The sequence below is a fragment of the Cebidichthys violaceus genome, unplaced genomic scaffold, assembly GCF_023349555.1.
Source record: "Cebidichthys violaceus isolate CVI_PGR_0920_01 unplaced genomic scaffold, fCebVio1.0.p SCAF_11, whole genome shotgun sequence".
Classification (NCBI taxonomy): domain Eukaryota; kingdom Metazoa; phylum Chordata; class Actinopteri; order Perciformes; family Stichaeidae; genus Cebidichthys; species Cebidichthys violaceus.
In genome coordinates this window covers 10,656,098-10,682,792 of record NW_027176274.1, presented here as the reverse complement: position 1 = coordinate 10,682,792, position 26,695 = coordinate 10,656,098, and the positions used below count along the sequence as shown (strand labels likewise).

The 26,695-nt window shown below is 40.5% G+C and overlaps 1 protein-coding gene across 1 annotated transcript in view; it reads left to right on the top strand.

Annotated features, from left to right (window-relative positions):
• Positions 1–25,635, top strand: part of LOC137890878 (obg-like ATPase 1) — a 39,383-nt gene extending 13,748 nt beyond the window's left edge. Inside the window, exons 5-11 of the mRNA XM_068735181.1 lie at positions 4,177–4,352; positions 7,935–8,015; positions 8,364–8,461; positions 18,651–18,791; positions 19,341–19,437; positions 23,122–23,244; positions 25,222–25,635. Of these exons, the coding sequence (XP_068591282.1) occupies positions 4,177–4,352; positions 7,935–8,015; positions 8,364–8,461; positions 18,651–18,791; positions 19,341–19,437; positions 23,122–23,244; positions 25,222–25,323 (818 nt within the window). The 3' untranslated portion in view covers positions 25,324–25,635. The remainder of the gene's footprint in view (positions 1–4,176; positions 4,353–7,934; positions 8,016–8,363; positions 8,462–18,650; positions 18,792–19,340; positions 19,438–23,121; positions 23,245–25,221) is intronic.
• Positions 25,636–26,695: the final 1,060 nt, after the last annotated feature.

Below are 26,695 nucleotides of genomic sequence, written 5' to 3'. Positions count from 1 at the left end.
CATTGGCAGTGTTTCTATGCTGGGAAGACATCCATAATGTGCTTTTCCTGACAGACTCATAAAATAGCTTTTACTGCTCTGAATACCAGGAGAATTGCGGCACTGAGTTTGCATGGACATTTTAAAAGCAGGGTGAGGAATGTAAGTTCTTTAGATGTGCTCGCACCCATCTTGCATGTGAAAACATGCAAAGGAAGTTAGAAGTCAATGAATACTGTAATTTTACTGAATTATGTTGACCACATATCCTCCCAGGTAGCAACATCAGAGGAAGCAGCTCTATCAGTATTGATCTTGACTTGACTCAGATGACTGCCTTGTCTGTATACCTGACAGAAAAGTGATGATAGCTACCTCAAGCTGGTTGAGGTTGTTTTAGGTGTTAATCCTGTACAAACTGGAAACAGCTTGCAAATTATTCTTTTTAAAAAAAAATTATTTGTATTAGAAAAAAATGTGTTGAAGTGACATTTTGCATGGTGAGGTTAATGTAAAACACATCAACAAAAATGGTCAAATCAATTAATTTGCTTTCCTTTTTTTTATTTTGTCAGTGTTTTTTTATTTGTAAATGTCAGTTTATGTAGTTATATCCTCTCAGGCTGCGCCAGCCTGCAGTGCCGCTATAAGTCCATAATTTTGCAGAGCTTAGCCCGATCCCTAATCAGACCATTGAACACCACTCACCCTTTAGAGACTAATCCTTTTGTTCTGTCAATAAAGGAGCACCTGTTAATAGTGTCTTCAAAACATACACTATTTGAAATGAAGCAGTAAAATTCAAATTGTGAGACAGGCCTGACTCGTGGGCCTTTCCAACCTCTCTCTTCTTTTTTGTGTGTTTTAACTGTCTTGCATGTGGCTTTGTGTGGCGCCGCAGACTCATAAGAGCTGTCTTCACAGAGCCCTACCCAGACCCAGTTGTTAAAGGACTAATTGTGGAGATTGCCCCTCCGATTTCTCTCCTCTCTTTCACCTCGTGCATTTGTTCTCCAGCTCTAAGCCTTGAATGGGACGGCGGTAAAGTAGATGTGAATGTTAAATTAGGCGAAGTTAATTAAAGCAAATTACTTTGGAATATGTGGCAGTCAGAGGAGAGTGTCAGCTGATGACTAAATAGTGAGTAATCAGCTGCTACTGCTCTTTGAAAGACTCTTTGAAATTTTGATTTATCAGCTTTTTTATTAGGGATGTATAACAATAGTAAGAAACTGTCAATTACTTATTTAAAAAAGTAAGAAAGGAGTTACAAAATGATTGTGCTTGCTTTAGGTTTTTAAAGATTTTAATAAATGGACTGACATATAGTCATTTCTCATGCTTTCATTAGCAGTGATTTATACCAATGATGAGTACTTTATTAACCATGTGAACCTGTTTTAAACCTTTTTGCTCCTCATTAATATGTTCTAAATTGAACAACTAACTTGTATGTATTTTCCATTCCGTATCAAAACTATACATCATAATTGTTTATAATGTATGTATATTCTTGCAGCTAACAAAATGATTACATTGCATTATATTTTGTGGGTTCATGCAGACACAATAGCAAATTTTCATTCCAATCAGTGGTGAACAGGGAGCTGGTAAATTGGAGCAGCAAAACAATAATTCCACTGATTAGCCCCTTTCTGTGCGGCGTAAGTGAACTGTTTATACTGTGGAGTACCTCTGCAAGAGGAGAGGAACCAAAACAGCCTGATTAGGCAAAGAGTAATTGGATAAGTTCATTTCACCATGAGGACAACGCACAGGATGACAGCTTGCACAAAAGTCTACAGCTTCTGTTGACTCGCATGTAATAAGGCCACTGGAATAGGATTTTTGGTTATCTGTCATTTTGTTGTTGAGCTTCGATATGTCTGATGAGTGACGCTAGATTGTAAACGCCTTGTTGTTTAGTTTCATGGTAAATCATGTATGTGTCCCTCTTTAATCCAAGCAATGTCCCCCCCCCCCCCCCACACAAGTCAACAACAAATGGTTCATGGGTGATGAAAGGGGCAGAGCTATGTGTCTATATTGGCATACAAATGTACACAGACCTGGACCCATATCATGCTTGGGAAATTTGGAGCAGATTTGATAAAGTGCACTGAATTTACAACAACTTCCTGTTTTATGACATCATGCCACGGCAACAATGTTGCTTGAAAACGCAAATGTTTGATCAAAGTTCCTGACCAAATTTGAATTTGTTCTGAGTAAATCTGTAGGGGGAGTTTGTTAAAGTACAGGGCCTGTAAAAGCCTAAACATTGGCTAATATAAGTTCCTGTTTGGTTTTGGGAGTGAGTTTGTGTCTCCACATGTTACATCTGCCTACAAAATGTCATACATGTAGGTGAAACATCAATGAGCATTAGCCTGTCAATCCAATAAACAGTTGTTGCAATATTTCAGCCTGATCTAAAGTCGTGGACTGACGGACTGGCATTGCCGTCCCTTGAGCATGCAACTAAAAAACTCTCAGAGATGGTCTCAGCGGCCGTGTTTCTAGTTTGTGAAAGATCTGGCTTCCTCTTTAGACAACCAGGACATTGATTATTGGAGAGGCAGGGGATAACTTAACTGTTCAGATAACTTAAGGCAGCTCTGCAGAGATTTGCCTGAATCTCATGTTGTTGCCCATCATGACAACTACACACAGCTATGAATCATCAATATTTTCTACATCTATCACTGTTAGAACCTGTTGAGAAACAACGTGACAGCCTTGAATAGTGCGAATCACCTCAGTGACGTTAACATCTGGCAGGGCCTCACCTGTCAACAGACCTTCACTGTTTAGGTGTCAACACAAGAATATGGATTGTTGATGTCATTAAGTGACTCCACCATGCACATTCCAAACATCCCTCAGCACGGTAATACTTAAAGCCAAGTCATCATTCACCTGACATCCACTACCCTGTTGAATGAGATGGCATTCCCATTATGCCACAGCGTGAAACTTCCCAAGTCACTGTTGACGGATTTACAAAATGTGTGAAGCCATATTCCAAATCCAAATATGCTAGATTTACTAGTACTAACTAAATCTAGCATGAAGGTTCCCCAGTGTGGAATACTATAAAATTGTTCAAGCTGCAATCAGTGATAATAATCCAATAGTGTAATAATAATAGTAATATTATTTTTAACAGTATTACATTGTATTAGATGCATGGGAGTAATCTTAATTGTTTTCTCTAAACGCAATTTGGTCATGATATTACAAACTTTTACTTAAGTGACATTTCAAATGCAGGACTTCTACTTAATGGAGTATTTTTATGTTGAAGTGTTGGCACTTTTACTTAAGTAAAGGATCTGAGTACTCCCTCCACCACTGTAAATCCCCCTTTAATTTGCAAAATGTGTGATATTATAAAACAAACAGTGCACCAACTGTATGGGTTGCAAATTAAAGGACATATTGCAGTCCACTGGTAATGTTAAAGGCTGTCACTCGCATGTGACAGATGTAGACCCGTGTCCCCCCTCCCTCACCCCCTCCCTCTGCTGGAGAATCAGGAGTCCTGAGAGCCGCTGCTGGATAAATGGTCTGCTTCAGAGCCTCATTACCCAATCACCAGCACAGCCAAGACGTCTACGACGCAAATTAATAAGGGAAGACGGTCTCCTGTGGTCTGTGAATATTGAGGTTTTTCTCTTAAATCATACTCACTTTTGTTAATTTATTGTATTTTTTAACTTAATGGCTAATAGTTTTAAGACAAAGGGGTACAAAATGCACGACCAAACACTCCCCACTTTATGCAGAGTGACACACAAGCCTGTTTTGCTGCACTTAAAGACAATTTTAATGGAACTTACTTTGACACTATAAGCTGTTTTTTTTTGCAATTCTGACACTTGCATACTGAAAAGAAACAATAAATATATTCCTGAGTATTCCATTGTATTTGTTATGACTTCCCTGTGACTCCCACTGTGCTTTTTCATGTGGATGTTTATTTTTCCCATATTACCTGCAGAAAGGTAATGATTTTTTTGGGTCAAATCTAATCACTGTTCCACATTCGATCTCAAGAAGTCAATGTTATTGATTCTGTGGACCTGATTCTGTTGCTTGTACTGTCTTCACGTTAAAAAGTGTTGTTGTCGCTGCAAAAAAAAAATAATTCTATACTGATAATCTCTCTGTATGTTTATTGTCCTATCGCTGCAGGTGCTTTTGAGGATGAGGATATCATCCATGTTGAGGGGACAGTGGACCCAGTGAGGGATATGGAGATCATTCACGAGGAGCTGAGGCTGAAGGATGAGGAGATGATCGGCCCTATTATTGACAAGCTGGAGAAGACGGCCATTAGAGGCAGTGACAAGAAACTCAAACCAGAATACGTGAGTCAATGTCCCAGCAGGCCCTTTGCTACCCCTCACAGCAAGGCACAAATAATAACCCTCCCACACACATGGCCAAGGAGAAAAAAAGTATGTTTTTTTTAATCTCCCTCCAATAGGTCTCACCCCTCCCCCTGCCCCATTTTTTTCCATTTCTGAAATTGAAAGTGATCAGGGGTCAGGGGTTTTCTGCTGTAGAAATCATTAATAGAGAGTTACTTATTCAGCGGCTGACCCTGGGTTGCAGCACTGGGCTAATGAAAGTGTTTCCACACAGCTCTTTTTATCTAAAGTAATACTCAAATCATGGCACAGCTTTTGCTCATGCTTATACACCTACAGCAGCTCAGGAAATTGTATAAGGCCATGCAGTGGGTGACACATATGCCAATACTTTGCTATGAATACCGTAAATGTTTAGAATATTCTCTGACAGAGGATTTCTCGGTTGCATGCAGCGAGGTGCAGGGCCAAATGCAGGGTAAGATCAGAGAAAAATAATCCACCTTCTGGATGTCAGATCAAAATGTATGTGGATGCACACGCATTCAGATGGTCATATTGTTAAGGTAATGAGGCTGAGCAGCCAATGTTAGCAATGATTTGGTTGTAAACGTTTCATGATGCCCTTCCATCAGCGGAGCAGGATAGGTTGAACTAGCACGCGAGGGGATCTGGCCTTTCACTTGGAGCGTCATGCCCAATTTCAGGCCCCGACACACCGAGGCTCTGACCACTCATTACACTAACGAGTGGGGCTTTTTCACCTGCTGCCGAGGCCCAGTATTTGGTGGGTTCCCCTCAGACTAAACCCCCCCTTCAGCCACTTCCCCACACCCCTGTAGCCCCACAGACAGGAGCCATTCAGGCTAGGCAGGTGGCCGCTTACGCACATAATTGCTAACAATTTTAGGCAATGAATAAAAATGATACATTACTTGTCAAAGGTTGTGCACACGTCGGCAAGTGAAATCTATGGAAGACCTCTTTAGATGGCAAAGAATGGTGCTTATCAAAGGCTGCAGCAAGCTTTTAGATGGGAGGGATTGTGTGATTGTCTCACAGGCTGCGCCTAGCGTTTGACACGCTCAGCTGTGCAAAGGCACATATACATGTTTATGTAATCTATATGCAGAACATGTGCATCAAGACTACGTCTAAATGTACTGTTTATAAGAAACAGCAGTGTTTGTACTTTCTTTTGCAGAGCCACAGCGTGAATAAAAGAGAAATTTTGTGTAGATCATGATTACTTCCTTAGATTTTTCTCTTTATTGAGTAATTTGCAAGACATTTGAAATAATAATTTTCCATTGTTGCACTCAGTTTCCTATAAGCTCTACAGGTCTTTATGTGGTCTGAGATTTACACAATTATTTTACCATTTAGATATCTGCTTATTGTCACATAGTATACCTAATATGATTCAAGATGATGCATCATTCACACTTATAGAGCTGGTTAGTGGACACAAATGTTTACATTAAGTTGTGTCTTAAAAATCAATTTTTTCAATTAAATAATTTTTTTTAACACACCTTCTCACATTTTATATGTTCTGTCATTGAAAGTGAAATAAAAATATAGTAAATCCAACTAGTGATTTGCAATATGAAAAAAATATTTGATTAAGTAAATTTCTCAAGTAATTATGATAAGACCACAAAAATCTCAATGTTGCAAAACATTAAAATTAATATTGCTTTTTAGCTTCTTTTTCAAAAAATGTAGGCAGTATAGGAAATTTCCTGTACATTGTTACCACATGTATAGAAACACTATACCTTATTGTATCACTGAGAGATAATTGTGCTATAGTGTGATGCCTATGCATGTGCTCCTAAAGTAATAATGTTGAATATTTGCAGTTTGTGACACAAATGAAGCATGAAGTGTTTCGAGGATCTTGCTTTTTTTTATGTATTTCCTACTGAAACAGGACAGGAAAGACAAAACACAAAAGAGGATGATTACTATTGTGAACTAAAACAGATATTAGTTAGGGAGAGGAATGCTGTTTTATAGAGGGGCAAAATTAATAGAAATATAACCTGTGTGGGGTTTTTTTATACGCTCAAGATTTAATACTCTTGCTGCTGCAGCTCACAGCTGAAAATATGCTGTTTAACAAAATTCAGTTTTGTAAGGAAGAAAGAAAATCAGAAATTTTTAATATATTGTAAAATAGCTTAAATTTGCTGTCTGAATAAAAAAAGTCCCTGAATATTTAATTGTGAGTTTCTGCAAAATCCATATGCATGCAGCAGCACGGGGCTCATATGTATGCAATGCTAGGACGATTTAAATACATTTTGATGGAACTGTGTTTACAAGAACAATGTTTCATTGCTTTTGTCCACGTGAATCCTCAAAATCCCTATCCTCACAAAACAATAATAAGAAGCCGGCCCACCAGCGGCGCTTCATGGTGGCAGGCATATGTGTTTGACCCCTGTGGGACCTATATGCCTTTTATTAACACCTGCCTGTTAGAGGAGCGCTGCACGGTGGCTGCGAGCTGATGAGGGAAACCTGGAGCGGGTTCAGCCTGTGTCACTGGCCGTTTGCTGTTTCCATTTCACAGATGATTAATCTCTCTGTGAAGACTTGGGACGGCGCGGGCGGAGTGTATGCAGCTCTTCCTGCGCTCTCTCCCGCTGGCTGCACTCTGGCTGCCTGACTAAAAGGCCTTTAGAATTCCTGTGGAGAGAGATGTGCAGAGAGTGAATGCAGCTGGCTGGGGGTCAGTGTGTGGAGCTTTTTCTGCCATTGTGTAATTGAGGCTCTGGCAGGATTTTTTCCTCAGTTCTTTCAAAAGGGAGTATGATTGTGAAGTGCTGCAAGGGTTTGGGGAGGGAAAAGGAGGTAGGGGGAGTGTTGCAGGGGGTGGGGGAGTTTTTATATGAAGGGGGAGGTCAAGTTGACAGGAACAAAAAGAATGTGTTCCGCTAATTTCTGTGGGGCTGGATCAACAATAATAGGCTCAATTTCTTTATTACAAATTTTATAACTACCTCCCTCCCTTTTTCCCACCCTTTTCCGCTTCCAGATCCTGTCAAGGCCCAGTCTTGCCTGTGGTCTCAACCCACAAGTACCTCAGTAATGAATGTGGCATACATAGCTGGAAATGCTCAATATTTTCTCCAGAAGAAACAGTGAATAATTAGTTCTGTACCTCACTAGTGCTTATTCAGTATACATTCTGCAAAGTGCCTGAGGAAGGACCAATAATTTACACCTAACTAACCAAGTTCCAATTAGTTTCCCGTTCTTTCCAATTTAGTCTCCTCTCTATCCTTTTCATTAAACAGTCCCAATGGAATATTGATGTTCAAAACTGTGACTCTAAGCGAGACACCCCAGAAGGCATTTTGTCATGATTTACAGGAGGGAAGGGGGCCTTGTGCATGCCATCCCTGTCAAAGCCAGGCCACTCCTGCTCAAATGCGAGCACAGCCATTGTTCATTTTGGCATCAGGATGCCATGCATTTAGGAAATAATTACCCCATACCCTGCTGGTTTTATATTCTTTTTCATCTCCTTTAATGGCTTCTTGTTCATTCTCTTTTAACCCCAAACAGGACGTTATGTGCAAAATCAAGAGCTGGGTAATGGATGAAAAGAAACACGTTCGCTACTATCATGATTGGAACGACAAGGAGGTAAGCCTTTGATGTTACAGTCAAATTTATTAATGTGATTTATCTTGCTAATCTTTTCATCTGACCTAAAAGTACAACTGCTGTTTCTCCTCTTTTGTTTCGTCTTTTGTGCAAATCACAAGCTAATATTATGCACAGTCTTTTGTTGGTTGTATTTTGACATTACTTTTGTACAAGCTAATGACATCTGGCCGCGCTGCTTTAATTTAGAGGCTTTAAAGTCGCTCCCCACAGTGCCTATATACCAGACCCTAATTTGACTTGGCTTCACTTATATCGATGCTGTCCTCAAAGGCAACATTGGAAAGTTTGGATTCTCAGTACTTGCCCTGTCTGTCTTTGTCACAGATCGAAGTGTTGAACAAATACTTGTTTTTGACATCCAAACCAATGATTTACCTCGTTAACCTCTCTGAGAAAGATTACATCAGGAAAAAGAACAAATGGTAAGTGCTTCGAGGAAAGGCTGGAGCCGACTCATTGGCCTCATTAATCATCACCGAAGAGCTTTCCTTCTGCTTATGTACGGATTTACATTGATTTCTACTAACTTTGATTGAATCTGCATTTCAGCTATAAAAAGTGTACGTGCATGCGTCTGCGTATGCATATGCTGGGGTGTGAGAAGTGTGTGTGTGTGTGTGTGTGTGTGTGTGTGTGTGTGTGTGTGTGTGTGTGTGTGTGTGTGTGTGTGTGTGTGTGTGAGTGTGAGTTAGCCTAGCTGATGACTGTGGTCTCCTGCTGACAAAAAACGGTCATATCTTTGTGAGAGGATCTGCCTGGAGGTGCCGCTAAGTAAGCTCTAACACAACATCCAGCTCTGCAAACCCCAACCAGACTCTGCACTTCATTAAGCTCATACTAACATATGGTCCCCATTTTCCATCAAAATTTGTCATATCATATGGAAGGCTTTAAATGACAAAAAACAAACAAACATGTCCATTCAAACCGAACAAGTGATTAAAATCATCTGGAGAGAGCCAATAAATCATCTGGATAACACTCTATGAATATTATACTTATTATATCTAAATATGTCTGGCTCCAAATATTTGGTTTTGTCCTCACATGTTGTTGCTGAAGTAGTTTTCCAAGCATGACTTTACAAATGAAATTCCCACAGATCACAATGACAACTGAGGCTTTCTTGATGCACAGAGAGCTGGTGCTTTTAACGCTAATATACATGGATTTGCACTTTTTACTTTGCAGGTGCAACACTAATCATAATGTGAATTTACTGTGGATGACCTTTAATGCACTAAATAAACTTCTTTGCTGTGTTTCGAGCTCTGTTCTGTCAAAACACGTTTTATTGTAATGTCATGTGGACAGTGAGAGCGGATCTAGAAGGCTGGTGTTAGACAACCATTATATCTGAAAAGGCTACTTTTTCCACACTACAGCCGTTTTGTCAATAACACCAACTTGTGGATTGTTATTGCACTTTTCCAATTGCCCTCTAGGCTTGTGGTGTCAGTCCTTCCAAAATGTATTTTTAATGCTTTGCTTGGCAGCATTGTATTACAAGGGAAGTTGTTTACCTATGACTGTTTGTTAAAATGTTCCTGACACGAAAGTATGAGTGTCAGACGGAGGGAGGAGAAAGAGAACTCCTAAATCAAATGATTCATGACATGTGGAGCATCCGTCATCAGAAGGAAGAGGGGTTTTTTCATGTTGCGTGTGTGTGCCTCTTTTTTAACTGTGTGAAACGCAATAAATCTTAGAGCGTTTTAAAGATCCAAACAGTAGTGCTCAGGTATCCTGAGGGCGCCACAATGAACAATGCCGACATCAAAGTGTTGATGTTTGACAAGTGATGAGTCACTTCCCTTGTCCAGAGAGCAGCTCACACCTGTATGGAGATGATTACAGGTAGATCTAGCTGGCCCTAATTGTACAATAAATGCTGCTCTCAACTCTAATGGCAGCTAGTCTGCAGCAGAGACGCCAGACTGCCATTTGGCTGTCGCCATGCTCCCGTGTTTTTCCACCAGCACAGTTGAGATGATGATACGGTTAAGGACTATTCAAAGCAAACAGCAAGACAAATTGCAATCTCAGCTCAAAAATGTGTGGAGGAAAAGAGGGCGAATCCAAAAATGAGGCAAATAAGCCAATCTCATCTGTGTCTCTCAGGACATCCATTCAGGCCATTTCACAGGTTCAGGTTTTTCAAGTGGTACTGTTTTATATTCTAGGTGTTTTGTTCATGCTGCCACTCAGGCTTTATGTTAATGCTCTAGCAGCACGCTCCACCAAACATTATTTTATGACTTTAATGTATCTAAGTTAATTGATTTCCTTATGACACACACTCTGTCACAGGTTGTAGAGACACAATTGATTATTGCTGTAGCTTTTGTCTCATATGGGCGATTGCAGCAGTTTGATCAAACTTTTCTAGCTTTCAAAAGCAGTCCATTGTAAACCAAGATCATCCTGTTTGGAGTCTGGGAAGCTGCCCTTGTTTAGACGAGAATACACAGTATTAGCTTCAGCAAGCCATCATTAATGGAGGGATCAGACGAGGAGCAAGGCCTCCTTTCATCCCCAGGTTCTCTGCTGGAGACAGTACATCATTTACTGTTGAGAGGAGCACATGGCTCCAATCCTATACAGTGTATGTGTATTAGAATGTGTACATGTGCATGTTTGAAGTCTGTTTCAGAGGCGACTCCATGCTCATTTGGATGCTGGTGTAATTGCGGTGTGGAGATCAAAGCATCGCTGGCCGAGTGATGTTCCAGAGGAGACTTTACCACATAGCCCTCTCCTCTGTGCAGAGGGGGCCGCCTGCTGCTCACCGCTCCCCTCTCCCCTCTAACCATGCACTGCCCCCTGCACATCCCCGCTCGTAAAAAATGATTAAGGCCGCATTTGTCATGTGTTTATGACTGAGAGGCATTGCGTGATAGGGAATGGCATCTACAAGAGTCTATCAAGAGGCTTTCTCCTCTTTCCTCGGCGTCAGTGAGCTGCCTCGAAGACTTTTTCTCTGTGCCGCATACCGAGTTTGTGTGTTAGAGAGGGTCATTAGAGCACTGTTGATGATGTGGTGGCTGCAGCCTGCCCAGTGTTAGTGTGTTTTCACTTGTCAGTTATTGTTTATTTTATAAGCTTTTGGCCTCGCCAGCTTTATCAGTCTTTATGTCTTTTTAATAGGTTTGATATCAGACATTTGTTCAATCCTCCTCAGAGAACCAAGAGCAGTCCCATTTTGAAATGGTAAAAAGCACAGCTGAGAATACTCCAGATATGCTGTGATGTTTTTCTCTCTTGCCATTTCTTTTTCTATTTTTTTCTTCTTCTTTTGGACAATGTGCATTAAAGTAAATTGGTGCCTCTTAAGTAGATAAGTTGACCTTTAAGGAAACCAGCAAGCGTGACCTATGTCTGTGAGTGTGTGCTGTGTGGGTTCGCCTGGTGAGTGTAAGAACTGCAGGGTACTATTGCTTGGAGCTTTTATTAACTGTGTATACTGTGTGTGGGTGGGTGGTTGTCTGTTTGCCTGCTTGTATGCAAGTGTGTGTATATGTCAGGGCATGTGAAGACCTACTTCTCTCCTTAGTCTGTACTCTTCGAGTCTTATTATTACACTCATTCAAACGTATTGAATACTTTGTGTCTTTGACGATTATTTTATTCTAAATGTGTGTTACATTAGCTACCTCTGTCTTTATGTTTGGGAAACCACAACTGAAATAGTTACATGCCACAGCTGCTCTTCTAGTCAGCCTTTGTAATCATCTTTTTTTCCCTGCCATAAAGGCATGAATTGATCTTTCATAATTAATTACCTACATATTTGTCTGGCATGGTGTAATTCAGAAAATTGTTTGCCATGCTTGTGCTCTCATCAGACATTTCTGACTATGATGATGAAAAGACAGCTTTGGTCTGGACAACAATCAGTGTGTTGCAGCACTTCAGGAGACTTGATTTTAACAAGTCTTTGTCCGGTTTGATCTCAGAAAAAAGGCCTTGTTTTATGTTTAGGTGTCTTTGAGAAAGACACTGACTCAACCCTTGTCTACGTTTCACATTATAAGTAAAAAAGGATATGGTTGGAGGTATTTTATATGTGTTCTTATTGTCAACAAATTTCATATAAAAAGATCAAAACCAACGATGAATGAATTCTATAAAGTGTTGTGTGTGTAGCCAAAACCTGATCTCATCCCTCCCTGCCATAGAGCTCCATTGTTGTCTAAAAACAATTAGATTCTCATCAGTAAGCCACACCATTGCACTGAGTGACATTTTCCTTTATAACAACATGCATGGACACTGTAGTTTATCTTGATTTCTGCTCTTGTTAATACCCACTAGCTGACAAAATGTGTATCACTCCTCAGCTGAAAATAGTCCCCAACAAGTGCATTGTGTACTCTTAAGGGATGTTTGCTAAAAACTACAGTGCCCAGGTGTTTAAGGAAACTATTTATCCTATTATTTATAAGAATTAAACTATGTATCTGTGACCCGTTTTATAGGGATTTTTGGCAATAAGAAAAATACAGTATAACATCTGAGTTATCTGCAGGGTCTATTGCACTGAAAACACGAGCTGACATCTCTGTTAAAAAGAATTCCAACCGCAGTTAAGGAAGGAGAAGAAAATGTCTTTGCTGCCATAAGACTGATACTCTGGTTGGCCTGTAGGAGGAGCTTTGACAATTAAAGTAAAGGAAGCCCTGACAGGAGTTGCACTTGTGGCAGTTGTTTCGAGAGCACATGCCTATAGCTTTAATTGTATTGTGTTATATGCATTTTGGGGGTTTTGAATAAGCACAGTAATAAGTTAAAAATGCATTTTTCTTTTGTGTGATCATTTTGACATACAGCCAGCTATTTCTGCCTCAAGATTTAGAGACAGAAGATCAACTGAGATGGGGGGACACTATTATGATTCACTGAAAGCCACTACATGAAAGCAGTCACTGCAGCCCACTTCAGCAACTCCAAACCATAATTCCCATAAACACAACTGAAACTTTATTGAGTGCAAAACCACTGGCTCCATCCAAGTTTTTAGGAACCACTATCTGGGGAGTTAGCGTTCCCTTTTTAAAGCTGTGAGGGATATATACGATCACTTGCTCTTTTATATTTTGTGCACAGTCGGCCACTCTCTCCTTGTGCAGTGTGGGATCCTGAGAAACACTTTCCCATGGTAAGATGTTTGTCCTACTGCCCACACTCAGTCCTAATGGATGCCTTCAGCTAGCTTTCAATGAGAAAAAACAACAGGAGAGGCTGTACAGCAAAACTGAAACAGATGGAGCTAATAAAGTCCTGTCTGTCCAGTTATCCTGGTTATTGACTGTCCCCTGTCCAGGTAATGAAAGGACACTGTTAACATGTCACCCCATTGTCTTTTGTTGTGTCCTGGTGGCGAAGACACAGCACTGTTCTTGTAACTAATGAGACAGACCTTAAACTTGAGGATAAAGAGACATTTTCTGTTCTTGTTTGTTCTTTAATGACCCTGCAAGAAATCTGCTTGCTCTCAAAAATCCAATACAGATTGTCACTTCACCCTCATTTGTCAAACCCAAGGACGCTAATGCTGAGTGGGTCTCCTGCAGTTTATAATGTATGTAGACACCCCTGTAGCAACACAACATGCTCGCTTTCTCTGAAGGCGCCCTGGGAATTGTTCCCCTGCAAGTCCAAGTTTGGCATAACATAAAAAAGGAAATGTCTGCAAGTTTAGAGTCTGTCTAATGATACATTTTGATAGCTTTTGCTTTGTTGAGCTGTGCTTTTCATTATCGTTGCGATAAGGTTAAGCCCGATCACACATGCAACAGTGAGTTGCCTGTGGCCTCGGCAGCTCTAATGAGACAAATAAGTGAATTTAGTGCTGCCACATACAGCTCCTAAACGCTTATTATCAGGATTATTGTTGAACTGTTATGAATAGGGGAGGGGAAAAAATATGCAGAATTGGAAGGGGACATGATTGGCTGATGTTACATATGTCCTTGATTACCTTCCTTCTGCTTTTATTCTAATAAGTGGCATTCTTTGTACTCCCTAGGACAGCTAGACAGTCTGACACACGATGAGAATAAATATTGCATGTGGAAGACATTAAGCTGTCATCCAGGGAAAAAAAAAAGAAGAGATGGAGAAATCCGTGTGGTCTTCTACGGCGCTACACTTTGCCTGCTCTTGTCACAATTGTCACATTTTGATGACTCCCCCCACTCTACCCCAGCCCCCTTATTTTCTCTCGCCCAGTCAACTGCTGTGAATGACAGCATGGATACCCCATATAGAGAATTATTTTGGGTGATGCAGAATGTACTCCTCTGGGTTACTGTTTGAATTGTAGATGTTTGCTTTTTGTCATCCCCCTCTCACAAATACCCTTAAACAAGGATATAGCTTTGATAATGTGTTCTCAAAAGTCATCGTAAAGACGAAACTGGGGGAGATGATTTTCTTTAGGGTTATATCTGTCATGTGCAAACATTTAAAGTCACAAAAATGTTATGGGTGAAGTTATCAAAGAAAAAGTTGTTAGAAAAAGCTTGTTATCAGCACACCCCCGAGGTTTGTTTGAGATATGATGTGAGATGATGCTCTTAATTAAAGCTGCTCCCATTGTGCCTGCGCTGGGTTCTGTTTCCTACAGCCTGTGATTGCTTTGAAGGCTGAAAGAAGTTAACAATATTGGAGATAGTGTGCGTGTGTGTGTGTCAGTGTGTCAGATCTCCTTCCTTTTTAGAGGCTGATGTGTAATGCCTTTCGATCAGGCCATGGCCACAGGGAGCAGAGAGCGTCTGCACTCTTGTCGCTCAGGAGCTCACCACTGGGAGGATGAAAAGCTTCCCACAGAGCTCCCGACTTCCCAGCCTCAAAAGCCACCATGAGCTTATACCTCTCATAGCTGTCTCTCTCCACAGAAGAAGGAAAGAGGAGGGTGTTAGTATGAGCTGTGTGCTGCATCATTCCCCTCTAAGATGCTTGTCCCTGCAACCGGGGTGCAGCAAAACACAGGGGACCCTGTGTTTATTACTTGATGAGTCTGTGCCTGGCATGCACGCCAGCAGCTGCCAAGATTTGTGGAACGGCTCAGTAACACAATCAGCTGGTTGGGGCGGCCCCAGCGCCCTTTGCCTTGGTCCTGTGTGGAGCTGAGGTGCCATTGCGCTAACTGGGAACACCTGGCCAGTGTTCCTAAATTATTTAAACCCACCTGCACAGACACCCGTCGTCGACCCCTTCTCCGCTCTCCAGGTTGGGTGTGTCAGTGATAAAGCTGTGGTGGATGCAGGTAGTGGATTACTATTCAGGTCTGTCAACATCCAATTGCATCTGAAAGGAGCTCACAAACTGGAGGTGATGGCCCACCTTTTACAGGCTTAACTGGCTAAGCACTCCTAATAAAGCCAACCTGTATGAATGTATGTTTGACGCAGGCCCAGGTCATTGTCTCAGGTAGCTGCCCCTGTACTTTAGAAACTCCCATTGTTTTCCCCTCCTGAGCCATTTAAGCAGATCAAAGCTCTGACAAAGCCCAGGGAAGCCCCAGGCATGCGGAAACACAGGCATTACCCCCCCCCTTCAGGATTCCCACACAAAAAGACAAATAGACTAGCCCCAGAGGGTGGCCCCCTGTGGGACATCTCCATTCAGAGCCAGCCTGTTGTGGAAGCTCCAATAGTTTTTTCCTCATTTCACTATATTGTGCTTTAAATTGAATGTATTGTAAACACAACAACATCAAATCTCAAGCATAGAACAAATAACTTGACATATTTTTCTAGGTGTAAGATAAACCTCTATTGGCTATTATTGTCTTGTTTTTATCAGGTAACATAAACCAAAAAATATATAATAAATGCATATCATCTTTTCATTTGTAAAAGTTTGACTAGAGAACTATTTTCCTCTTTGAATCGAGAGCAGCAGGAAAAGCATAAACATGGCTTGTTCCTTAGCTTTGTTTGAGCCAGAAAGCTGGTGAATGATTAGCAGAAATAATGTCCCTGTCACCCTTAATCACATTAAAACGTGGTTAATATTTAATTTTTCCCACTTGATATGCAAAAATTTCCACTTGATTTGCAGCAGAGGCCATTGGAATTCCATTATAAAAAGAATAAAAATTTCAGGCATCATTTGTTCAGAGAGGGATATCGAGACCAGAAAGTGCTGAATCTTTCTATTAACCGAGCAGTGAGAGATGGCACTCAGTGCTGGGACATAATAGGAGACTGACAAGACACAGGCATACACAAGCACACACACACACACACACACACACACACACACACACACACACACACACACACACACACACACACACACACATACACATACACAATCTTGCACACTGGATTTTTTTTTGGCATATAGAGACCCCCTTTAAATGTTTTACATGAACAAATATTGTGTCTGTTATTTCTCTGTGGAAATTCACATGTCCGCATAGAATATTCTACATTTTGTCTTAAAACATTTGGATATTAAGCAGAAAAAAAAACTGCATTAAAAAAAGCAGTCAATTTTCAAAAGAGGAGATGCTGATACAATGCCATTGAGCAGACTTTATGTCTAGAAAACATGATTCTTGTCAACATTTAGATTTTCTCTGAAAAACAGATTTACATAGACACCTTTTATGATTTTGAATTTTATGAATGACAAGATGAAAAAAATCAGCAGCATGTTTTACATAAATATTTCCCCAATTTACACATCCTCATAGAATTCCACACAAATAATTGGAAAGGACATAAATACAAATTGCAAAGTGGCATGGGTAGACAGCGGTGAAGTTGACAGAATCGGTTTTGGGAGCCATGTTGACGGAACATCAAAGCTCTTAATTGACAGTGCTTTGTTTCTGGAGTTGAGGGAAGGGGGAGTTTCGTGTTCCTGTGGCAAGGTGTTTGTCTGGTCCTGTGTCACTCAGTGCAAGGACCCAGAGACCCCCGTGCTCATTTGCAGCTCACGTTCTCCGTCTCGGCTTCACATTATTAAAATCATCCCTCAGCCTTCTACCGAGAGCCTCTTTGTTACTTGGCTGGCTTGGCTCAGCTCTGTCAAGTCTTCACCAATTACAGTCTCAGGTACAATGGTCTATTCAAAGGATCACAGCCCTTGACTGGTGTGGAGAGAGTGATTTGTGAATCATTATTCAGCCGCCTGTAGAGTACGCAATACCTGAGGAATGCAAATAACGTGCCACCAAATAGACAGCTGTGCTGCTAAAAGTGACAAACTACAGCTGCTATTATCTCAGATTGGATTTTTTCCCCTCTTGGAGCGCCCGCCATCTCCTGTTTTCAGCTTTTTAGGCTTTGACTAAATGTGTTTTATTTTTCTGTCCTTTTATTGGTGAGACATGGCAACTATCTTATTGCGTTGGCAGTCAAATGTCGAACAGAAAGGGAAATATTAGGTTACATATCTTAATAGATGTGCATCTGAAGAGGAATGAGGCATTTGAGGCATTTCAAATGTACAAGGTAGAATGTGTTATTCTACCTTGTTGGGAAAAACATCCAGTCAAAGCAAAATTGTGCTCTCCCTGTCATATGTTGTATATTGATAATCATTAGGTAGGAGCAGTGATATGGTTTTGTAGGTGATAAAGCGGTGACATTGTTATTGGAATAGATATATTGAGGTGGTTGGGTCCCTCCCAGTCTTTGATTCTTATGGGCTTTAAACAGGAAACTAGGATTACAGATAATGACAGGGACCCCTTAGAATCAATCCAGCCTAGGAGCTCGGTCAGATCCGCCGTGTGAAAATGGATTTGTGTGATGCTGTTCTTTGAGACCTGTCCAATCCCAGCCTGAGAGCTTGTGGGGCTAATCTCATAATTGCCCTAACCCCCTTGTATTGTTCTGACTGAGAGTTACCATTAAGTGTGAGGATATCTTTGTCCTGCAATGTCAGGTGTCCTGCTGGACAAAAAGAGAAGAAAAAAAAAGAAACTCAGGTGGTAAAGACAGTGACAAAGACATTTATGAGTAAGGAGACACTTTGCGGTCTTTTTTTTACTCTCTCCTGGCTTTATGTTTAGTTGGGGTGAATTAACTATATTTGTTTGTTATAGTAAAAATCCATCCAAAGCTTTGTGTGTATGTTTTGAACTGGATGGAAAGAACATGCACTCAGTTTACAATACTTAAGTACAATTCTGAGATACGTGTACTTGAGAATCTCCACTTTGTGCGCCTTTATACCTCTTCTCATTATGTTTCACTGGAAAAAATTTTACTTTTTACTTAATGCATTTATTACGGTTACTTTGCAGATTATTTTTCAGAAGAAAGATATGATCAGCTTATAAGAATTTATGCATTCTCCTCTTATCAGTAATTTTGACTTGTTTCAAGTATATACTTTTGAATGCATAACTTGTACTTGTATTTTTACTGTGATATTGCTGTTACTTTTTAAATCTTTGTGGATCTATGCTCTTTCCTAAAAGACAATGTCAAGTCAGATGTTTAGTCAAAGACTTTTAAGGAAACAAAGCCTCCTGCAAACACTCATATGTTCAGCTGTTCTCATGGCTATACATACACCAGCGAATAACAAATACTTTCATGTGAATCAAGTCCTTCAACTGCTTTTGTGGCTGCTGATTTTTACCAGGTTGGTGAAAATCAAGGAGTGGGTGGACAGTCATGACCCCGGAGCCTTGGTCATCCCCTTCAGCGGCAGTCTGGAGAGCCAGCTACAGGACAAGAGTGAAGAAGAGAGGGAGAAGCACTGCATGGAGCACAAGACGCAGAGGTTAATTATCATTCAGTCCCCCCACACTTTATTATCAGCTGCGTCCTCTATGCACTCCTTTAATTGCATGTGCTGATAGAATAATAAATGGCAGAGTAATTACCATTATAAAGCAAAGGATCCCTCTTCTTACCGAACAACTCAGTCAAAGGGTTTTCCTCTAAATTAAGTTTTTAACTGTCATCTGTCATCTGTAGGTATAATTATAACTTGGGCATTTTGGGTTTATTGTTCTCATGTGAAAACCTCTGTAGAGAGAAAAATTGTGACAGCAGATTTTTTTTTTCCCTCTTGGTGCAGAAGGAGGCATCGTGTTGAATTCTTAAAAATGCTAAATGAGTCTACAAGCTTTCTAATTAATCAAAGAAACCATTGGAGAGTTGAATGTCTTATGTGAAACGAAGTGACCCATCTTATTCACTTAATGACTTTATATTGGAATGAATGGGGCCTTGCCACTGAAGTGAACTTTGTCTTGGCATTAGCGGCAATACATAATACTTAAACAGTTCAGACCCCTCGATTTAAACTGAAATTTCTCTCCACCAGTGCCCTGAGCAAGATCATCAAGACAGGCTACGCAGCCCTGCTGCTGGAGTACTTCTTCACTGCTGGACCCGATGAGGTCCGTGCATGGACCATTCGGGTAAGAGCCAGCTGCCTGCTGTGCACATACATAGGAGTGTGAGGCTGTGTACCAGACACACACGTACAGGAATACACACACAGTGTCCCACGTTCCGCCCTGCTGGCACCCTCACTGATATCACACACTTTCAACTTTGTCATGGTTGTGCTTTAGCTAGTCATTACAGGCCAAGGATAACTTCAATTACTGGTGAGCTGCTGAACAGTGAAAGTGGGGGCTACATTGATTGAGGAGGGCAACAATTGATTTTGCCCATTACGTCCATGAGAATGTTTCCATCCTGTGCAGATCTGCCTGCCCTCCTCCTGCCGCTGGAGATAAGGAGCCTGTGCATTGTGCCTGCCTAATCTGTGTGACGGAGGTTGTCTGTGCCAAAATTGATGTTGCTTTTCATTCGACTGTTTGTGGGCCTTGCAGGGGGCTCCTCCTCCCTGTGTGTCTCAGTTTACTGAGCCTGGCCTGCCAAGAGCTTCAACTGGATTGCAGGATTTACATGAATACAGACGTTGGCTTTGCATGCTGGTATTGTGTAAATACCTTTTTTTTTCTTGAGAAAATAGAAGGATTGAGTGACAATAAAAAAGGTATTAAGACTTACATAATGTTAGATCATGTAGGTCTAAAAGTACTACAAAGTAACTCTTCAACAAACTTTTTGAAAACTAAAGATTTGAGTTGTAGTCTGTCACACTTAATCATATCCATTCTTCCATCCCATCAGATATTTGATAAGGGGTTATAATTTCAAACTTCCCACACACATAACTTGGACGACCGTTTTCAAAAAGCATTGCAATTTTGCACAATATCTATTCAAAGAACGTGTTGCCAAGCAGATCATTATGGCTTTGTTCCCTGAATGTGAGTTATTTCCATTTTGATGTAATAATAATCTCCAGTTTGTCTGTCCAATATCTTTGTAGAATAGACTGCATTATGATTGCAGATACTGCTTAGAATTCTCTAAAACCGACATTACTTAATACCTGCAGGACATTAGAAGCTGTGTTTGTGTTGCGCATCATATCTATTTGACAGGACGCAATGACCTTTTAAGGGGATAAAAAGCCTTTTGATATTTTCAAGGTCTCCACCTGTTTTCCTGTTATTCTCTTCAAGATTTAGTTAGTATACTAAATGAGTGTATAATGACAGATAAACATCAATATTTCAAACTAGATAAGATGTTATTCAACAATATATATATATTTTTGTTATTTATTTATTTATGTTGTTGTTTTTTTTGTTTAGTTGTAAATTTTGGTCCAGCTGAAATAAATGGCATTAGGATGGCATTAGAGTGAAAAAGTGTCTAGGCACTGTTCTTGTTTGCAGCCAGAAACGTTTAATTATCCACCACTAACATCTTGAAATGTTCAATTTAATTGATAATTATAGGAACCCCTCCTCTGAGTTAAATACAGCAGGAGAACACTGGAATATGAGCTGAACACCAACTATAGATCCATGGATTTCTCACAAAAACAAAGCACCAGTCAAAAATATTTTTTCCCTTATGAATCTCTTTGATATGTGTTAAACTGCATTTACAGCTTAACCGGTTATCTCATAGGATGATATCTCCAGTTTTGTGGTGTTGGAACGTCAAAATGTGAAAACAGATTCTCTATGTTGCCAAATGTGCTCTCAAATGACTCCAAACTGTTTCAGGTTTAAAGTCACAATATGCACTAATAATACAGGAATTCATCACAGCATCTGATATTTATTGTGTTATGTTGCAATGTAAGAAAATACAGACTCAGTAACCCATACTGAGTATTCTTTTTTTAAGATTATTTCAGGGTGTTGCTTTTATTAGTTTGTTTACAAAGAAGAGAAACAGGAAGTTAAGAAAGGGGGGATAACGTGCAACAAACCCCTCCTGGTCAGATAGGAACACAGTACGTTGCTTTCATTATACAGCATGAGCCTTCGATCGCCTGCCAACAGGACGCCTCATGCTGATACTTTAGACAAATATTCCCATTTTGATCAGAAATGAAAATTTTATTTCTATGCACCAAATTGTTTGTATTCTTTTGCCAATGACTGGATCAGATAATTATTTTAGTGCTGTACTTCACATGAATATCAAATTTCCAAGTAAGGAACAGTCATCTTCAAATAGCACAATTTTACCTTTGATATAAATATCAAACGTAATCTTATAAATTATATAAAACATGTCCACACAAGTTTAGAAACAGGACATGTTGTTAAATATTTTCATGATGGCTTCTCAGACAAGTACAGGCCAGAAGAGAAGGTGAGCTCACTTCCTTTTTCTTTTTACACAGACACATTACATTTCAGTCAGATGACATCACCGGGTTAAGGCGCACACTCATCTCAGCATGACTGATGTCCTCACTATATACAAAAAAAGTCCTGAAACACTTCAAAGGCATCCTCAAAAACACTCTTGTCCTCATGGACATAACTGATTACAGCCAGCCTTGATTGTGTGTGAGGGGCATTTAGTCAGGTAAGCATCAGTGGGTAACTATATTAAGCCAATACATCTTGCATTGTAAAAACTCCACTCAGTAATGTCGTGTTCCTAAGTCCTTTAACATGCTTTATTAGGCAGCCTCGAGGTGACCATTATCTATCAGCCTGCTTTGCATAGCTCTTAACTAGGACAATGTGGATCTCTTGTTATGCTCCGTATGAAAAAAATCCCTCCCTTAATCTATTTTTCTCCAGATAGACAAACCTTGATGCTGATTAATGGTAGTTAAACTCACAAGCACTCCGTCAACGAGATTGCAAAGAGATCGTAATGTATTAGAGTCATTAAATACGCATCATTCTTTTGGCATGAAATATGTTGACCCCAACCTGATTATATATACATAATTAAAACTGCTCAACAGTTCCTGAGCACAGAGCTGCAGAGCAGAGAGAGAGAGCGAGCAGGTCGACAGGCAGGAGTCATAATGATACACAGCAGCCACGTCACTTATTTGGGTCATTTGTCATTTCCGTCCCGCATTATTTCAGTGCATATAAATTGCACATTTTATCAGTCACCAGTCGTGTCTTTGAGTTTAAAAGAGGATGCAAGGTACAAAGAATATATAAAACTATTAAATTGTTATGTTGTGTTTTGTAAATTGGCTTCTGAAATAACTTTAGGCGCAGCTCTAAATGTATGTTTTGAGGATAAAATCATTAAGTCAATTTAAAGACATCATAAACAGCTTCATACACGCCCTGCATCTCGAACAGTGAAATATTATTGAAGGTTTGAAATGAATTTGAATGACCAAACTCTGCTGTGCCAAAATAGTAAGGCCAATAGTGCAGTGAGGCCTATACCACCCTGGCCTCTCACTGCAACACTGGGTCTTCTTGCTGTCATGTCCAGAGAGCCGAGCAGCGACCCACAATGAGGCGAGATTGCTTGGACAGAAATCAATACCACCACGGAATGGGAATCAGAAGGCATTGATAGCAGTGCTGGGTCCTTATCGGTGTCCAGGCTGCCCTAGCAGGGCACAGCCGAGTGGAAAGCTATCCAGAAATCAGGGCTGAGGCAAGAATACCCCTGACTGAAAACACCCCCGAGTGATGCTCACAACGCTATCACCCTATCAAACACCATGTCGCTCGCATGCTGCAATCCATCTTCTCCAAAACAATTCATTTGTCCTCTCTTTTCCTTCCTCGTGACAGAAAGGAACTAAGGCTCCACAGGCTGCAGGGAAGATCCACACAGACTTTGAGAAGGGCTTCATTATGGCGGAAGTAATGAAATTCCAGGATTTTAAAGAGGAAGGCAGTGAGAACGCTGTCAAGGTGAGCAGTCAGGGTGCCAGCAGAGATGAGGGGAAGTCTCCTGTGATCAGTGGAGCTGACAGTCACCACACAGCTCCGACTGCAAACCGCTCTTCACCTTTACTCAGGGGAAGAAATTACTGCACACACTCCAGCACCACTCCTGACAAGCCAACTGATTCTGGCTCTAAACACTGCCATTCTGCTCCAGCTGTGCATATCTTTATCACAATGTGTCTTAACTGGCTGATGGCAGCTCTTGGTCGTGGCTCAGCACAGTCGCAAGGAGGTAGCACTTCGTCCCCTCACCAGGCATTTATCAGATCTATAGAGTGTGCTGTTAGCTCAGAGCTCTCTGTTTCCAAATCCCCAAGCCACTGTAAGCATGTGACAGTGATATAAAGCAGCAAGTTAAATACAGTGTGAAATTCCTCAAATAAGGACTGTTTCGTGCATGGCTAGCGCATAAATATGATTTCTGTATCTTATTTTTATGCTGGCCAGTGTTTGTTTTTGACTTTTTAACTGGGGTGTGGGTTGTTCATGTGCTGTATCAGCTACTTTGCAAAATGCTGTTCCTTCCTACTACAAGTGTTGTTTTTAGGGTTTGGCATTAATTTAGTTTCATATCGGCAAACTGTAATTTGGTAATTGAAGGTACAGAGTTAATAATCCGTTAATCAACGCTGTAGGATGCCTTTCAAATCAAAGATGCTCTTTTTCATGCCTTAATTTCTGTTTTAAAAATTAAATTCTAAGTTGATTAAATTAAAGCAGTATAGTGACTTAAACCTTGCTATGTGTGACATTTGTGAGCAGCAGCTGCAAGCCATGCTATTACAATCCCACTATCACCACCATCAACTCCATGTGCCCACTTACAGACTCAACTAATGTAATTATGGTGACACAGGGACCTGCGGGGACCAGTGTGGAAAGGAAGCACTATGAAAACATTTAAATCTCTTTACTATTCAAGCCTTTTTTTAGATTTTAATGCAGCGGCAGTGTATTGTCCACACCCATCATAAGCTGCAAACAGAGGGTGAAGCGTGTGGGTCCCTGGGGAGTTCCACCATTGTTATCCGAGGTTGAGATCTGAGTGTCAGGTCCTTACTGCATGCTCCCTTACTAATCCCTTTTTGGGCCTCCTAAGAACATTGAGCGTTTCTGACTGTGGCATTAATGTCTGTTCTATTTAATGCCAGTTGTGGGAATAGGCTGTCTGAATGCGGCCAGTGTATGGGGATATCACATTATTAGTAATCATATCTGCTTAAGCCAAGCTTGCTGCTCCAGATGGCTGCTTTCAAGTGCAAATGAACCAGTTAGACGTGTCTGGTTTAATACATACTCAGGAATCACAAATAGCCATTGATTTTTTTTCCTGTCTCCCTCTCCATCCAGTGTTTCTGGTGGTATTGAGCTTGGATTAAATGGTCTCCTGAGCCTTTAAAGGGACATTGATTCTTCTAATTAATTGTGCGCTGTGCAGAACCAGAATGCATAAACCTGTCCGTATTAGCACTTCAAGTCAATTATTTTTGAGTTTGCCGGGAAGGAGAACAAACACTTACTGTACACAAAAGAAATGTTAGAACTTATTTTTGTTTCCTTGAGAAGTTTGATACTGCTGTAATCAAAGACTTATTACAATTTTGTGCTTGTACACATGAAACTGCAAGGAGCAGAACAGAGGATTATTCAGTCAGTGGGAATTCAGGCGCCCCTTGAGCAAAACATGGATGTGTGTGTGTGTGTGTGTGTGTGTGTGTGTGTGTGTGTGTGTGTGTGTGTGTGTGTGTGTGTGTGTGTGTGTGTGTGTGTGTGTGTGTGTGTGTGTGTGTGTTTGTGCGTGTGTTTGTGTGTGAGAAAGAGAGAGAGAAAGACAGAAAAGAATTTGACTGAACTATTCTTTTTCCACTATTATTTATTTACAATGCACACTGTTATTATGTGCTCTTTTGTTCATTTTTTTTTTTCTTTCTTATGTTACAGGCAGCAGGGAAATACAGACAACAGGGCAGAAACTATGTTGTTGAAGATGGAGACATCATCTTTTTCAAGTTTAACACCCCAAATGCACCAAAGAAAAAGTGACACAAGAACATTGTTTACATAACTGACTTGTTCTTCTTACCCTTTTTTGGCCTGATACCCACTGCCACACTCTCACATTAGGATCAAATCCCCCCTCTGCTCCAAAGCACAGGTTCAGTAAACTCTGACAGCTTTGCTATTTAAGATCAGGATCGGCCCCCACTCCAAATTGTTGCAGCATTTGAAGGAGCATATTACTCTCCAGATACCTCATTAATCTCCATCACGGGTGCCAGCACTGACACAGCTGACAGCGGGGACAATGCCACCTGCTCTTCTCCCCCTTCTGCAGATAATGCATGTTTTACAGTAGCCCAGATGTCTACACTCAATAAAACATTTGACAAAACCAGTCTGTGTGTGTTTTGGGATGTCTGTATTGAGTGGGAAGCTGCATGGGGATGGTGATAGTGGTCCTGCCGACCACTGATTAGAGAATTAAAAGACACAGCTGACATTGACTGTAGCAGAGAGGGGACAATTATAATTAAATCTGTTAAGTAATGCTGATTTTAGAAGGGCACATGCAGGATGCAGGTGTTTCGGCCAAAAGAGCTGGTCAGTTTAAATAATTATTTGTAAAGTGATTGAGTTAACCTTTCATTTACAATTTTCATATAATTTATGATTGATGATTGATATGTGTGTCCTCTCTTTCACAGTCCCTACAGTACTTTCTTACAAACCTCTATTATAGCATCTTTGTTATGTTTACAGTTTATTTTTCCTGTCCCTGAACAATGAAGGCAAATACACACCTACAAATAAATATAATTAAGTATGAAGAAATATTCAAACCATTTTTCATAAAAATAGTCCACATCTTGTGATATTCTGTATAGTATGAAAATAGAGGTTGACACAATCCACAACCAGAAAACGATTCCTGTTGTCTGAAGTAGTGTTTTTCTCGCCTCTATACTTTGTGTGTAAGTGTTTGTGAAGCGTTTATGCTGATGGAATTGTATGGCTGCAGCCGCAGTGCTCCAGAGTAAGATTGTATTCTCCGTGGGAGTCCGAACAAAGAGCTGTAGATCAGCAGTGCTTTGGTGAATATCTTGTAACCATTAAGACTGCAGAGAACAAAATGGCCTTTTGATGGGAACAAAAAGATTGAATAAAAATGGTCATTTTACGGAGATAGTATTGCATATCCAAGTTTTGGAAAGGAGCCGAGCCTGTGCTAGCACTACAAAGCACAGTGTTTGTCATGGAAATAAGGTGGATTATAGTCTTTGAGGTTTGAGATCAGTGGCAAAATATAGGATAGTGTTTATTGTGGTTGGATGGAACGAAAGAAGGATGACAACATGTGTATAAAATAACATTAAGCTTACTTTGCCTGTTTGCTTTAGCATTAACCACTGATTTA